The sequence below is a fragment of the Macaca thibetana genome, chromosome 1 (genome assembly GCF_024542745.1).
Source record: "Macaca thibetana thibetana isolate TM-01 chromosome 1, ASM2454274v1, whole genome shotgun sequence".
In the NCBI taxonomy this organism is placed as follows: domain Eukaryota; kingdom Metazoa; phylum Chordata; class Mammalia; order Primates; family Cercopithecidae; genus Macaca; species Macaca thibetana.
In genome coordinates, this window is record NC_065578.1 from 488,896 (window position 1) to 504,250 (window position 15,355).

Consider the following 15,355-nt stretch of genomic DNA (forward strand, 5'->3'; position numbering starts at 1 on the left):
CCAATGACCCCTGGCCCTGACCCCAACACCCCTCTTCCCACCAGGGGACTCAGTCTAGGACAGAGAAGGGTAGAGGGGTGAGACAATGGGGGCCAGGGGCATCAGGAGCCAGATTTTGTCAAAGAAGCCTCAGGTCCCCATCAGGCCTCCTGCAGCCTGTTGCAGCCTGTTGGAGTCTGACTCAAGTGCTACCTGGCTCAGGAATGCCCTTTGGGGAGGGCAGGGGACGCAGACACTCCCCGGAGACAGAGCAGAGCGAGGCACGGGAGCCCAGGAGCAGGCAGTGGGCGCAAGCGGTTTATTCAAAGCGAGGGGTGGGGGTAAGGCCCGGCAGCAGGGGCCTGGGGCAGGTCGTGGGGCCAAGCTCACACAGGGAGAGGAGCAAGAATCAGTTCTGTTCTTCAGGGTCACAGGCAGCAGGCAAGAGTGTCGAGGGGCCGGGTCCAGAGCCCACTGTGCCCTCATGGAGCCTCCCGGGGGCAGCATTGCATAGTGACTGGCCTTAGCCTGAACTGGGGCCGAGCTGGGGAGGCCCCGCCTCTCTGCAGGGCGCCTTCGGGGAAGGGGTGCGTGAAGGCATTGGCAGGCCCTGCAACATGAACCGAGGGACCCCTGGACCCAAGGGTGAAGCTGGCCAGGGGCAGGGCTGGGGCTCAGGCGTCCTCAAGAGTCCACAGAGAAAAGACGCAAGACAAAGTCAGACGAGGCCTGTAGCAAACCCCCTCGGTCTGCTACAAAGAACGTGAGATGCGGGCTGCAAAGTGGCAAAGTGGCTTTATGCACAGGCTCTGGGCCGAGTACCGGGAGAAGGTGCCTCCAGAGGAGGCTGGGACGAGGCTGGGGCTGTCTGGCACGGGGACCTTCATGGCCAGCCATGTGGCCTTGGGACGCCCGCGTCCAGCCAGGGCTGAGGACCCAGGCCGGAGCCCCTCCCGCCCAGCACCCGCGACACCAGCCTGGATGCTGGGGTCACTAAGTGAGGTACTCGTTGGTTCCCTGGATGGGCCACCCTTTCTGCCCAGGGAGGGGGTCTGGGGTGTGCAGGAGGGACCCAGCTAGGTCAATGTTCTGGGCAGAAGTGGGGCACGAAGTGACACGGGCCCTGAGGACAGAGTGACACGGGCCTTGAGAGTGGCTTGTGACATGAGCAACCCAGGACCCTTAAAAGGGGTGACCTGAAGATAGAGGTTCCCCGGGTGGGGTGAGGGGCACCCGATGACGCAGCACCCCCCAGGGAAATGTGAGGCTTCAAGAGACTTAGTGTGGGGCCCTCGCTCTCCTCCTGGGCGAGCGGGGCCGGGGCGCCCCGGCACTGGGGCTGCCACGCATCGACCCGGGTCACAGGCAGGGCCGCGGCCGGGTGGGGCGCCGGGGATTTCGGGGCATGCGGGGCGTCGGGCCGGGCGGGGTAGCAGCTGCCCGGCCTGCCCGGCCCTAGCTCTCCTCCAGGTGGAGGCTGATGAACTCCTGGATGCACCTGCGGAACTGGAGCTCCGTGGGGCTGCTGCCCGCCAGGGCACCCGGGGGACCCGGGGCAGCCTCGGCCTCGCGCATCTCTTCCGCCATGCGCGCCAGACGGAGCCTGCGGGGAGATGCTGCATGTAACGCCCCTGCCCTGGAGGCCCCGCCCCGCCCGGAGGCCCCGCCCCGCCCGGAGGCCCCACCCCGCCCGCAGGCCCCGCCCCTGCCCTGGAGGCCCCGCCCCCCCGCAGGCCCCGCCCCCCGCAGGCCCCGCCCGGCCCGCAGGCCCCGCCCAGCCCCGAGGACCCGGCCGCGCTCACAGCGTCACGATGTCAGCGTTGGCCGCCTGCACTGCGATGGCCAACGGGTCCCGCTGCTCTTGGTCCAGGGCGTGCTGGTCCGCGCCCCGCTTCAGGAACAGGCAAACCTGGCTGAGAGACGAGGGCAGAGGGCGCGTCAGAGCTTGAGCAGGGAGGGCGGGGCGAGTGTGGTCGCGGGGCGTGGCCGGGCAGGGGGTGGCCAGGCTGGGGCGTGATCGGGGCGGGTGGGCGTGGTCGGCGCGCGGGGCGGGTGGGCGTGGTCGGCGCGCGGGGCGGGGCGTGGGTTGCGCGCCTCACCCGGTGCGGCCCAGCAGCGTGGCGTGGTGCAGGGGCGCCCGGCCCCGGCTGTCTCTTTGGTTCACGTCCGCTCCGTTTTGCAGCAGGAACTCACAGACGATCAAGGAGCCCTGGGGAGCCGGGCGACTAAGACGGAGTCGCGGTACCGGCCCCTCGCAGCGCCTCTGCACCCTGACCCCGGCCTTGGGCGTCCCCAGCCGGGACCGAACTTGTCCCCACCGCGGACAGGCGGCCCCTGTGTGGGGGCCACAGAAGACGCAACCTCAAGTGTGCGCCTGTGTCCTGCGCGCAGCCCCCGTGCCTCGCTCACCCCTAGCACGGCCTGCACCAGCGGCGTCTTGCCCTCATCCTCCGCGTCCGCCCAGTTGACCTCGGCCCCGTGGGCCAGCGCCGCCGCCAGCGCAGGAAGGTCGCGGGCACGCGCCGCGCGGTGCGCCAGGAGCCCCGGGTGCAGCTCACGCACGTCTGCCAGGCCCCAGGCCTCGGCCTCAGCGTCCCCGTCTGCCTCACCGCTGGACTCCTCGGACTCCGCACCCTCTGTGGGGAGGGGGCGGTCAGGAAAGGCGACCCCCGGGGCTGGGCAGGGGCGTCGGCCGAGCGCAAGGTGCCACCCACCCTCCTCAGTGACGCTGTCCACCACAGAGCCTGAGCCGAAAGCCAGGACGTCCGAGCTGCCATCCGAGCTGCCCCCAAGGCCACTGTCGCTACTCAGACCTGCAGGTCCGCAGGGAAGGGAGTCCTGAAGGTGGGAGGCCCCAACTCCATGCAGAGCCCTGGGGCAAAGCTGGAACCCCACCCACCCTCCAGGGGCAACCCCTAGGGACAGGAGCAGCTCCCACCCAGGGCCGGGGGGAGCCAGCCGCAGGCTAGGATCAAAGGAGAGAAAACCAAGTAACAGCTCAAAGGTGCCAGGGGTAGTCCCCTAAAGCCCAGGCCCGCGGGGAAGTCCGTCCCCCCCCCTCAGGCTCACCTGCACCCCTGCAGTGGGCCCCCATCCCTGTCTGTGGCTGGCCCAGGCTGAAAAGTCTCCACCCAACGGATGGGCAGCATGGCCTCAGAAGGGTCCCAGGCTGAGGGCCAGCTGGCAGTGCCTTCTGCTGCCCCAGCACCCCGGGCCATTCACTCCACACACACACCGGGGTGCACACAGCCCACACACACATTTGCACAGCTCACCCCCACAGTCAGGGCCTCGGCCTCCAGCTCTGTGGCCAGGAGGCCCCCGCCCCTCCAGATGCTGCTCCATTCCCCTGCAAGGGCCATCCACACTTGGGCACCCTCCAGGCCAGCCTCCTTGGCCCTGCCCTGCCACCTGGCTGGGCCCATCCCACACTTACTGCGAGGGCCAGCCCCCGCGGCCCCTGCGTCGAAGTAGGAAAAGAGTGAGTCCAGCTCGTCGGGGCAGAAGAGGGAGTCTCGGCGGAACTTACGATCCAGGGTGCCCACTGCAGGGGCAGTGTGTGTTCAGAGCAGGGAACATGCCCGGGGTGGGGCAGAGAACCCCAGGTCACAGTGGGAGTCTGCGGAGCCTGAGGTGCCCCCAGAGCCCCTGCCCCCAACCCCTTAACGGAGTCCATCCCCGACCCAGGCAAGCCCCTCTCAGCCCTGCCGGGGCATGGCCTCCCACCTGAGGACAGAGCAGCCACACACGGCAGGACAGGCTCAAGCCGGACCTTGCGGCGGGCAGTGGGGACGCGGGGAGAGCTGTGGGGCCGTGGGCACTTCTGTGCCCTCCAGCGTCTTGGGGCCTCCAGGGCTGGTGCCATGGGTGCCTTCCGCAGAAATTTCTTTTCCACATATTTGTCCTTGATCCAGGCCTCCTTGTCCTGCCTGGATCAGGGGTGAACATGAGGCTGTGCCACAGGCTGGGGCTCCCTGGCTGATCCAGACTGTACCCCACCTCACCGGGGGCTGCTGGCTGTGGGTTTCCTGCTGCCGGGACCCTCACACTGGGCCTCATAGATCTGATTCACGGCTCTGTTTCCAAGCTCACACATCAGCTGGCGGGAGACAGGGCGAGCAGGCATCAGTGCAAACCTGCAGACCCCGGCTCCCGCCCCCACAAAGGGGGTCCCATGGCCTGCAGGAGTCCCACACACACCTTTAGCAGCTCTGGCTCCCACGAGTCCAGCGTCAGGGACCGGACTTTGGAGCAGTGGACACCCAGGCTCCTGGAGGGCAGAGGCAGGGGTGAGTCTGGGTGAGGCAAGGCCCCTAGCTCCGGCCCAACCCCAATCCCCTCAGGGGCCCACCTGTGGATGCCAGAGCACTCGATGCAGAGCAGCACGCCCAGGTTGATGCTGGCCCAGCGGGGGTCCGACTGGCCACAATCGCCGCACTGGCTGTTGCCGGCCACGCTCTGCACACGCTGCAGCACACTCTCGCCCTTCACGCCACGCTCCCGAGGGTCGGTGGCAGAGTCGATGCTGCTCGTGGACGGGGATGCTGTGCGGTCCAGCCTCTGGGGGATGGGGTGGGGCTGCTCAGTCCCGCAGGGACTCTAGCGTGGTTTCCCCAGCAGGTCCCCTCCTCCCCAGCCGGAAGTGCAGGTGCAGGCCAGGGCCCCTCGAGCACACGCCTGCACAAGCATGTATGCGTGCACACCCTCATGTGGGCAGATGCCACCTGCACACACATGCACACCCACACCGCACAGGCCAGTGTGCCAGTGCACCCACAGCAAACACCCAGCTTGCAGGAGCCACAAACAGGTGTGTGCACAGGCGTGGGGCAGGGGCACCAAGGGCCACACCTCGCTATAGCAGCTGTCAGGGCTCTCGCGGTAGGCGGAGGCGATGCTGGCCTGCACAGCCTGGACCCAGGCCTGCCGCAGCTTCTCGGAGTCGGCCTGCAGCATGCAGCTCCTGTGGGTGGCGGAGGGGGCGGGCGTCAGCTCCGGTGGGCAGCTACACCCCCGCCTCACCCTGGGCTGGACCTCCTCACTTGGTGGGTGACACCACCTCGAAGCAGAACCTCCGCTCGATGTCCTCACATGGCTTCACAGAGCACAGGCGGAGGTCATCCACCACCACGGTGAGGGCGTCCTGTGGGCGGCACTGCTGTGGCCCCTGCCCTCAGCCGCCACCCAGCCCCGACCACCCACTTCCTGCTTCACCTTAGAGACCCAGAGGCTGACTGCCCGAGTCCCAAGCCCCGTGTCCAGCTCTCTGCTCCCTGACCGTTCAGGCTCCGGTGTCCACTAGTGCCCCAGCCCCATGCCAACCCCAACTGACCAGTCTGCCCTGTGGCCCAGGTGGGGCATCCAGCCATCAGGGCCCCAGTCCCAGGCCCAGGGCACACCTTGAGCTTCTTCTGGTAGACTAGCTGGCTGTTCTGAATGGAGAACCAGCGCCTAGGCGGGTGGGGGGATGTGGGGAGTCAGACGGTGCCCATCCCAGGGCCGCTGTGACCCCTGCCCCCGCCTGAGGAAGGGCCCTCACCGGTTCCACGTCTTGAAAGCGTTGCTGGCCCTCTTGAAGAGGTAACCCTCCATCACCACCCCACTGGGTGCATCCACATCAAACTCCACTTTCGACTCATCGTAGGAGAAGTCCTGGAGGGATGGAACCCGCCCCCTGAGTGCCCGCCCCAGGGAGCCCTGCTACCCTCTGTGCTTTCCCAGAGCACTGGCTGGGTGAGGTCCTTGTTTGAGGCTGCCACATGGCCCACGGGCCACACGCTCATACGGGAGACCCTCTGTTCACCACAGCCACTTCTTTTTTTTTTTTTCTGAGACAGAGTCTCGCTCTGTCGCCCAGGCTAGAGTGCAGTGGCGCAATCTCTGCTCACTGCAAGCTCCGCCACCTCCCGGGTTCACGCCATTCTCCTGCCTCAGCCTCCCTAGAAGCTGGGACCACAGGCGCCACCACCACGCCCGGCTAATTTTTTTGTATTTTTTAGTAGAGACGGGGTTTCACCGTGTTAGCCAGGATGTTCTCGATCTCCTGACCTGTGATCCGCCCGCTCAGCCTCCCAAAGTGCTGGGATTACAGGCGTGAGCCACCGCGCCCGGCCCATAGCCACTTCTTGACTGGAGCAAGGCCCCCAGCCCTGAAACTCGTGGGGCAGACCCTTCACGTTCACAGCTGGGGGCCCGAGAGTGCCAGCCCCACCCCAGCCCTGCAGGGACAAGCAGGCTGCGATCAGGAAGGAAGCTGCCCCCCCACCCTCTGCATCCTGAGTGCTCCATTCATGTGGCCAGCTGAGCGGACAGAGCCCCATTCAGGAGGCCTGGGAGCCACTGAAGGCCCTGTGTGTCCCGCCGTCTGGCAGGCCAGGGCAGCAGAGGGGAGGCGCGGCCACCTGCTCCCTAGGCCACGTGGGGCGGGAAGGGACAGCTGCCGCCACTCCCACGGGGGATGTGGGGGTCTGGCCGGAGCCAGCCTTTCTCACAGCTGCAGCAGCAGCAGGAGCCCTGAGACCGGTGGGAGGTGTCCTTGGTGCTGAAGTGCCCTCGGGGTAGGGGAGGGAAAGGCACCACCCCATCTGGTCTCCCCCGACCCACAGCCCCCCCGGGGCAGTGCTCACTCACCTGCAGCAGCGTCTGAAGGGCCGGAGCAGGAGGGATGCGGGGGAGAGAGCCAGTGAGTGACAGCTGCCCCCAACTCCTGGTGACTGGCGGACCCATCCCCAACTCCTGGGGTCTCCCCTATCCCAAAATAGCCACTCCTGCCTGCAGCCAACATCTGCTCTGGGTGGTGGCCGGGGCTGCTGTCCCACAGGCAAGCAGAGGCCCCGCAGGGAGCCAGTGACTGAGGCCGCAGAGGTGACCACGGCCGCAGAGGAAGGAGATCCCAGCAGCGGCCCCACCCACACGTGCCCCTCCACTGCACGCATCAAAGGGCAGCAGCCTCGGACCCCTAGAGAAGGTGTGGGCAGGGCAGGTGGGGGACAGGCAGGGAGGAAGGGGCGGGGAGGGTGTGCCGGGCGTGGGGTGAGGACGCAGGGCGCCTGGGCAGGGCAGGTGGGGGACAGGCAGGGAGGAAGGGGCGGGGAGGGTGTGCCGGGCGTGGGGTGAGGAGGGAGCCGGCTGCGTGGCCTCACCCGCTGCTGGATGGCTGCATGCTTTCGCTCCATCTCACGCTTTTCCACCGCAGAGTCGATCACCAGCTGGTCCAGCTGTTGGGGTTGGCATTAGGGAAGGCCACGGAGGCCTGCCTTGGCCCCACCCCTCCCAAAGGCTCACCTCGGCCGCCAGCTTTTTCATGTAGGGGTCGAGCTGGTGCAGGAGGCTGTAGCCCTGCTGGAAGAAGCTGGACTGGGCATGCATGAAGGACAGCATCTGCGGGGGCAGCACAGGTGAGGCCCAAGCACACCCGGTCCAGCCCCCGCCATGCAGCCTGTGCTCATGGGCAGCCCCCACGCACTCACAGAGTCCAGGATCTCAAACTTCTTCTTGGCCTGCAGGACATTGATCTGCCAGAGGGGGAGCCCACAGGTGAGCCCTGGAGGCTGAGGCAGCCCCAAGCCCTGCACCTGCCATAGAGTCCACCTGAGCTGCTTGTGGTTCCCTGAGACCCCCAGGTCGTCTTCAGCTCCCAGCACTGGGCCAGCCTCATCCTCCCATGGTCCTGGAGTCCTTCCCCATGTCTGGAGGTCCCACCCATGGGTGAAGCAGGAATTGACACTTCTGCTCAAAATCTCTCCAGTTCTGTACAAGGCCTTTGAGACCTCCATTCGCTACAGCTGGTCCCCGTCCCCCACCCCATTTCCGGGGCTGACCTGGAGCACGTAGTCCAGTGCCAGGTGGCGGAAGCACTTCCTGGTGAGGGTGAGGGCCCCGGTGGCTTCCTCCACCTCGTGGGGCCGGTGCCTTGGGGCCTGGGCGTTCCTCACCAGGGACAGCTCCAGGTCCTCCCGCACCTTGTCAAACTGCTTCTTTGTCTCCTTGAACTTCCGCACATCCCTGGAGGCCAAGTGCCAGGTAGGGTCAGGGAGGGCACCCAGAGGTCAGGGAGGGCACCTGCTGGATCCTGGAGTCTCCCACATCATTGTTTGTGTTTTTTGTTTTTGGAGATGGAGTTTCGCTCTTGTCACCCAGGCTGGAGTGCAATGGTGCTATCTTGGCTCACTGCAACCTCTGTCTCCCGGGTTCAAGCAATTCTCCTGCCTCAGTTTCCCTAGCGTCTGGGATTATAGGCGTGTGCCACCATGCCTGATTAATTTTGTATTTTTAGTAGAGAAGGGGTTTCTCCAGGTTGGTCAGGCTGGTTTCAAACTCCCGACCTCAGGTGATCCGCCCGCCCCGGCCTCCCAAAGTGCTGGGATTACAGGCGTGAGCCACTGCGCCTGGCCTGGTTTCGTTTGTTTGTTTGAGACAGGGCCTCTCTCTGTTGCCCAGGCTGGAGGCTGGAGTGCAGTGGCACAATCGTGGCTCACTGCTGCCTCCGCCTCCTGAACTTAACTGATCCTCCCACCTCATCCTCCTGAGTAGCTGGGACCACAGGCGCGTGCCACCATGCCCACCTAATATATATTTTTTCTTTTTTTTTTTTTTTTTGTAGAGATGGAGGCCTCATTATGTTGCCCAGCCTGGTCTCAAACTCCTGGCATCCTCTGGACTCAGTCTCCCAAATACTGAGATTACAGGTGTGAGCCACCGTGCCCAGTCCTCACCCTCCTCCACTCCAGGACCCCACTCTCCTCCACTCCAGGACCTCACCCTCCTCCACTCCAGGCCCTTTCTCTGCTCCTGGGCACAGCCTCCTTCCTCACTGGCCTATCCCAGGCCCCCCACACCCCTGCTGCCTCCTCCCATCTGCTCCAGGCCTCCCCACCTCACTATCAGGATCTGCCCAGACCCCCACCATGCCCCAGACTCCAGACACGCAAGCCCAATGTGGCCTGCACCTCTCCACTGGCGGGGGGCTGGACACGCCCCCAACACATGCAGGGTGTGGAACCCCACTGAGCTCCACTCGGCTGTCTGCCTCTGAGCCTTCTGCCTTGTGGAGTCGCTCACGGCCTGGAGGCCTGGGGCCAAGGTGCCCCTGCTCTGCCCCAGACCCTCTTCCCCTCCAAGAGCGGGAGCGTGGCCTCCGTGTTCTTCCCCCAGCCCTGGGGGACCTGGGCCTGGGGGCCACTCACTCTTTGACAAAGTTGTGGAGCTGCTGCCGCACGGACCTCTGGGCCTGGTCAAACAGGATCTGGGGGCAGAAGGGGGCAGAGACCCTTGGGGTCTGTCCCAAAAAAGCCCCAGACGGAAGGCCCCATCTTCACCAGCAGAGGGCACTGCCCCCAGGCCCAGACACAGGGGCGGGTCCCACCCTGCAGGGCTGGCCTCAAGGGGGTCAGGGGAGCAGCCCCCAGGCCTGAGTTGGCACCCACAGGTGGCGGCTGTGACCCCTGCCCCTCTGTCCCACCCGGCCCTTGACAGAGGCCAAGGCTGCCTCGGATGGTCCCTTCATCAGGCGGGCACCAAGGACACAGCCTGAGCCCCAATGCCCCCTGGCCCTGGGTGGCCACCCTGGGGTGCCCATCCCTGCAGCAGGGAGCACTCGGTCAGAGCTGGGAGCACCCTAGAGCTGGGCCTGGGGAGCCGGAGCCTGGGCTCTGAATCAGGTGCAGAAGGACCGGGCATAACCAGGAGCAAAGGGACGCCTGAGCCGTCCTGCCTGGTCTACGTCGGAACCTCCCCTGTTCAGTCTGTGGCTCAGGTTCCCAGGCTGCGGCCCCACATCTCATGGGTGCCTGTCCTGTGTGTCCATCCACGTCAGTGCCAGGGCCCCTGGGGCCACCCAGACCCAAATGGCAGCCAGGCCAGCCTGGAATGAGAGCCCTGGATAAACCACCCCTCCCCCAGGGTCTGGTGTAGCCCTTCCCTGGGACACGGCAGAGCCCCCAGGGCTGTCCCCCAACCCACACTGACTTGAAGACGTGGGATGCCCCCCCACCAGACGGGAGGAGCAGAAACGTGCCCCCCCGGCCCATGCTGGTCTTCCGGTGACCAGCAGAGCTCGGTTCCAGGCTGCGCGCGGCCCGCGGGTGGCAGGGAGGCCAGGCTCACCATGTGGTAGTTCACCACCTCCTGTAGGCTGTCAGCGAACCTCTGCAAACATTCCTAGAGGGGCAGATGGGGAGCCGTGCTGAGACGGCAAATCCAGGCCCAGGTCACCCAGTCACGCCCTCTGAGCCCCCTGGGCGGTAGAGACACCGGCCTGCTCCTGGCCTGGATGCCCTTGAGGGTCTGCCTCCCTCGGCCTCTCCCCCTACCCCACCTTGAGGTCAGAGATCAGTTCTCCCCTCACCGAGATGACGGTGTCGCCCTGGCATTGCTGGGACAGGTCACGGACGCCGCTCACGAACAGCCTGCTGGTGCTGACGTAGGCCTTACCAGCTTCCACCATGCCACTGCACAGCTTCACCAGCTGCGGGCCGGCAGGCGTGGTGAGCACGGCGGGCACTGGTGCCTGCACTCGCTACCACGCACAGCCTCTGAGGCAGGAAGAGCTTCCAGGGTAGGTTCCACTGAGGGTGTTGGCAACCAGGACTCAGGGCCCCGGTGCAGGTTCCTTGTGCCTGGGCCTGCCTGGGGCTTGGAGGCCGGTCTGGGAGGGGAGGGTGGGGCCGCCATGGCCTCGCTCGGCTGGGAGGGACCAGGAGCCAGGCAGGGGACCCAGGGCCAGCAGGACCAGCCCATGTGGGGCTTGTGGACTCGACTCCCTGCTGCGGCTCCCAGCTCCACGGCCTGTTGCCCCCTCCCCTTTCTCCGCCCCAGCCCCAGCCACACCAAGGCTCGGCCTACACAGCAGCTGTCCCCATGTCACCAGCCCAGCAGAGGGGACAGGCGGCCACCATGAGTCGGGGACTCACCACAGCCCGGCCCCTCCCAGATGGGACGAGACTCAGGGCCGGCCACATGTGTGCGTGTGACATGTGCACCCTGGAACACACGTGCTAAGACACAGGGACCAGGACCTGGAGCACCACATGGGAGCTCTGCATATGGGGGGTGTAAGTGGCTTAGTAAGGCCCAGAAGGTGAGTTCGGCCATGCAGCCATCCCCAAGCCTGGCCGGGCACCAGGCGCTCCAGGCCCGCCCTTCACCTTGTCCAGTTTGGCCTCAATCTCCACCACGTCCGTCTCCACCTCGTCAATGGTTGCCCTAAAGCAAGAACGGGGCTGGCTAGGGTCACCTGCAGCCTCGGCCCCCTCGGGGCTTCGCCTCCCCTTGCACCTCCCTGAGGGGCTCCACCCCGGGAAGGCCCTTTCAGAAAACGGGCTGGGAGACAGACGCCTGCCTGCTACACGGGCAGGACTGGGACCAGGTTCAGCGCACTTCCCCTCGCCACCCCCCTCCCAGGCAGGGAGAGGCAGAATCGGCCGTGACTCCCGCTGCTGTGCCCTCAAGGAAGGTTGGACCAGCCTCTCCCAGGACAGCGGCTGCCGGGAGTCCCTCAGGGACGGTGCCCACCAAGGGCTCAGCCAGCCTCACCGGCCGCTCCTCTAGGATTTCAGAGTCGGCCCTGGACCCCTCTGGAGCCCCCTCAACCCTGCGGCGCCTGCTCCTCACCCCTCTGCACTACTGCAGCCCACCCAGGTCTGGCACCCGTGCACTGTGGGACGGCGGGGGGGCAGCACCAGGACCCAGACCAGCTGGTGAGAGACGCCCCTGGCTCCCCCAACCTCACAGCCGCAAGCGGCAGGGTCCGCTGGGAAGACGGGTGGGCTGTCCTCCTCAGAGCCCACTCCCACCAGGACAGCCTGCGAGTAGGGCTGCCTGGGGAGAGAAGAGTTAAGGCATGACATCACCAGAGCAGCCTCGGCGGGAGAATCCCCGGAAGACGGGAGGCAGATGGGTCGGGCACGTGACCACCCCCTCCGGGAGCAGGAAAAGGGAAACAGGGCCAGGATCCCGGCAGCCCCGCACGCCACACAATCGGCTCACTGGCCGGCCGGGCCATCTGGCCTCCCGGGGATTGGGCACCACAGGGCCTGGGCTGGGGCCAGGACTCCAGGGACAGGTCTAGGGCAGGGGTCCGGCAGCAGAGGCCATCGGGGCCTACGGTCCCTCATCCCTTGCTAGCCTGACGCGTGTCCCGGGCCTCAGGGGAGGGGCCTGTGGTTTCCAGGGGCGTGTCCTCAATTAGGAGCTGGGGCCGCAGGCGCCCCCCGGGGAAGGACCTTGAATGGTCCCAGTCACCACAGCAGGACACCAGGTCCTCTCTGAGCAGCCCTCACCTGTTCCCAAGAGGCTAAGAGGACTGTGAATCCCGAAGCAGGGGCAATGGAGGGAACCTCACTGTGGTGTCCACGCACCCAGCCCACAGTCCCTGGACCCTGATCTCTACCTCAGCTGGAGGATCCCAGAACACAGAAGGAACCATCCGCCCAGGAGAAGGCAGCAGAGAGAACCACGCCCCAGAAGTTGCAGCCACCCCTGGGCAGGGCCGGATGCAGAGACAGCTGTACCCAGAGCTGCCGCCCTTGGGCTTGGGGCACCCGTGTCCCTGGAGAGCCAGCAAGGGGGGGTGGCTGCACCCCGCAGCTCACGGACGTGCTCATGGGACAGGGTGGGCACTGGCAGAGGCCCCGAGAGCTGCAGTTTCTGCTGCTGGGAGCCCCTCAGCTCTACCCTCCTCCGCCCCAGTGGACCTAGGCGTCTTCTGCTGCGCTCAGCCCAGATTTTCCTCAGCAGCTCGGAGGATGGGGAGGAGGGTGTGGCTGCCCCCCAACCAAAGCCGTGACTCAGCGCCCGCCGAACAGAGGCCAGGCGGTTCCCTCCACAGGCTCCCCTGGCCCCCTGCCCACCGCACCCAGGCTGCCACTAGGCCCTCCCAGACCAGGAAGGTGCAGGCAGGGTCCCCCTTTCCAGGGTTGGGGCGACCAGGTTCCACATTACAGACCACATCTTCTCGCCCACCTTGCCTGGCCCTCAGCCTGGCGGTAGGCCAGGAAACTCAAGTCACACCCTGAGGGCCCGCCCCCAGGACAGCCTCTGGGAGTCCCTCAAACCCCAGTTAAATCACAGCATAACCCTAAAACCAACTGGGCCAGGCCATTCTCACCTCTCCACTCCAGTCCATGCCCCACCGGGGTGAGGCACTTTCCCAGGGCAGCCCCTGCAGCAAAAGGCCGGGCGGCCGCCCTACGGCACCTACTGCAGCCCCACAGCCCCCATAACTGGCTCCTGTAACCGGCTCCCGTGAGAGCCGGTTACAAGGGAAGGCTCAGAGGTGAGTGGGTTCCAGCACCCCCCCACGACTGGGCGAGGGCAGCACAGGGTGGTCTGCATGGAGGAGGTCCATTAGGTTTCTGAGGGAGGGGCCAGGGAGAAAGTAGGGGCTTCAGCCAGGGCCCAGCCCCCAGCAGGGAGGCCATGCCCACGCCTCCCCACAGCCCGGGTCCCCAACGCAGGATTGTAGAGTGCCTGAGTTATTCAACCCCTTTTCCCAGGTCAGCAACGGAAGATGGGAGAGCAGAGGATGGCCCCAGTTCCTCTGCCCAGGGCCGGGGGGCCACTCTCCTGGCTGGCCCTGAGCCTCCCACTCCAAGTCTCCTGAGGCCTTCTGGTGAGAGCTCTAAGGATGCTGAAGCTCCCCGTGCCCCCCTACACAGGCTGACTTGCCAGCAGATCCCAAGGGACCCAACACGCGCGCGCGCGCGCGCACACATACACACACACGACCAAGCACACATGTGCAAACACGTTCATGCATGAACATACCTGCACACAGTGGCACCACACATACATGTGTGTCCAAGGACTGCACAGGCACACATCAACATGTGTACCCAATGGGGGAACATGCGTGTACAAGCTGATCTGTCTGTTGGTGACATGGCTAACACAGTACGTGAACCGGCACAGAGAGGTGGCGTGTGCACATGCTTGCACGCACTCATCGGCAGGCTACATGCAGAAGCAAGCACAGCCCCGTGGCACAGCTCATCCACACGTCCTGTGCAAGGCCTGGTGCCCCGAGGGAGGCGCACAGAGGGGCAGATTTCACAAGGGTGCGCCCCGCACAAGCACTGGAAGAGGAGGGGGCCTCACGCAGGTGCGCACTCTGGTTTCTTTGCCTCCATTGTCGTTTGCCAAATATCCACCATGCGAGGCCGATGCACACTTGTGCACACGTCTGTGAACATGTGGTTCACGCAGGTGTGCACGCCTGCACGCCAGGAATGACGGAAAACACGCAGACTCGGGGTGCACACAACCCCTATCCCCTACCTGACCTTCCCCGCCGCTCTTTTCGGCCGCCACCCTCTAAGCCAGCGGGTCATTCAAACCACTTCACGCTCCCAAGCACCCTGCCCCAGGCCTTAAACGCGGCTCCAGTTGCCTGTCCCCCACGCACTGCTCTGGACACAGGATCGAGGCAGAGACCAGGGGCCGACGCCCCCACAGACCCAGACGACCCTGGCCAAAGCTGGACCGCAGGGCCCGGGAGGGGCTCAGCCCCGTGGAGGTGCAGACACAAAGCGGGGGCGGACGGTCCCGAGGTGCCCACGGCTGCCCACGCGCACGCCCTCCGCCGGGGGGCGGCCGCACAGGGCAGGGGCGTCCTTTGTTCCAGCCCCCGGGGCATGGCGGGGCGGGGTCGCCGCTTTGTCCGAGGTTGGTCCTCCAGCTCCTCCCCGGCGGCCGCGGCCCGGCCGGGCCCGGCGCTGACCTCCCCACCTCGCCGTCGGGCACAAAGGCGGCAGCGACGCCCCCGGCCCGCGCCCACCCCGGCGGCCCCGGGCGGCGCACCTGAAGCGCGGGGAGTCCTTGACGCACTCCTCGAACTCCACGGTCATGGCTGCGGCGGCCGCGGCGCTCACTGGCACGAGGACCGCGGCGCCGAGCGGCAGCCGCGCCGGCCCGGACCGCTCGTCCCGCCCGCGCCGCCTCGGCGCCCGCCCGCCCCGGAATGAGGCCGCCGCGCCGCGCCCCGCCCCGCCTGTCACCGCCGGGGAGCGTCGCCAAAGTCCGCCGCCCGCGCGCGCCGCCCGCTGTCACCGCCGGGGAGAGTCGCCAAAGTCCACCGTCCGCGCGCGCCGCCCGCTGTCACCGCCGGGGAGCGTCGCCAAACGCCCCTCGCAGCGTCCAGGGACCACCCCGGTCCGGAAGTGAGGCGGGGCCCGCCACGGCAGACTTCGGGGACGGTCGGTGGAAACGTGGGGCGCGGGGAGGGCGCGGGCCCCGCCCGCTCCAGCCATCCCGGCCGTTGCGCAACTCAGGGCGTTTGCGAAAACCACGTCTGGGAGGACTTGGCCGCAACGCGGCGAACCGGCACCCTCGGGGAGTGTGGGAGGCGGCGAATGAATGAACGAGTGAACGAATGCACGCC

The 15,355-nt window shown here is 66.5% G+C and overlaps 3 protein-coding genes across 4 annotated transcripts in view; all 3 read right to left on the reverse strand.

The window, feature by feature from the left end:
• SDF4 (stromal cell derived factor 4) overlaps positions 1-3,034 on the reverse strand; it is a 77,106-nt gene extending 74,072 nt beyond the window's left edge. Inside the window, exon 1 of the mRNA XM_050786255.1 lies at positions 3,030-3,034. The gene's annotated coding sequence lies outside the window, so the exon portion shown is untranslated. The remainder of the gene's footprint in view (positions 1-3,029) is intronic.
• UBE2J2 (ubiquitin conjugating enzyme E2 J2) overlaps positions 1-15,355 on the reverse strand; it is a 76,832-nt gene that overhangs the window by 37,705 nt on the left and 23,772 nt on the right. Inside the window, exon 1 of one of the 2 annotated variants that reach the window (XM_050786401.1) lies at positions 7,769-7,772. The exons of the other annotated variant lie outside the window; for it this stretch is intronic. The gene's annotated coding sequence lies outside the window, so the exon portion shown is untranslated. Of the gene's footprint in view, positions 1-7,768; positions 7,773-15,355 lie in introns of those variants that run through there. 2 annotated transcript variants of the gene reach the window in all.
• Positions 278-15,355, reverse strand: part of ACAP3 (ArfGAP with coiled-coil, ankyrin repeat and PH domains 3) — a 118,944-nt gene continuing 103,866 nt past the window's right edge. The window contains exons 2-25 of the mRNA XM_050786768.1: positions 14,776-14,911; positions 11,124-11,181; positions 10,325-10,444; positions 10,084-10,137; positions 9,165-9,223; positions 7,800-7,983; positions 7,449-7,493; positions 7,264-7,359; positions 7,122-7,196; positions 6,610-6,621; positions 5,519-5,631; positions 5,379-5,430; positions 5,022-5,122; positions 4,831-4,942; positions 4,331-4,539; positions 4,180-4,249; positions 3,984-4,078; positions 3,706-3,908; positions 3,416-3,523; positions 2,694-2,792; positions 2,389-2,615; positions 2,079-2,188; positions 1,782-1,892; positions 278-1,582 (exon numbers count right to left, since the gene is read on the reverse strand). Coding sequence (XP_050642725.1) covers positions 1,435-1,582; positions 1,782-1,892; positions 2,079-2,188; positions 2,389-2,615; positions 2,694-2,792; positions 3,416-3,523; positions 3,706-3,908; positions 3,984-4,078; positions 4,180-4,249; positions 4,331-4,539; positions 4,831-4,942; positions 5,022-5,122; positions 5,379-5,430; positions 5,519-5,631; positions 6,610-6,621; positions 7,122-7,196; positions 7,264-7,359; positions 7,449-7,493; positions 7,800-7,983; positions 9,165-9,223; positions 10,084-10,137; positions 10,325-10,444; positions 11,124-11,181; positions 14,776-14,911 — 2,597 coding nt within the window. The 3' untranslated portion in view covers positions 278-1,434. The remainder of the gene's footprint in view (positions 1,583-1,781; positions 1,893-2,078; positions 2,189-2,388; positions 2,616-2,693; positions 2,793-3,415; positions 3,524-3,705; positions 3,909-3,983; positions 4,079-4,179; positions 4,250-4,330; positions 4,540-4,830; positions 4,943-5,021; positions 5,123-5,378; positions 5,431-5,518; positions 5,632-6,609; positions 6,622-7,121; positions 7,197-7,263; positions 7,360-7,448; positions 7,494-7,799; positions 7,984-9,164; positions 9,224-10,083; positions 10,138-10,324; positions 10,445-11,123; positions 11,182-14,775; positions 14,912-15,355) is intronic.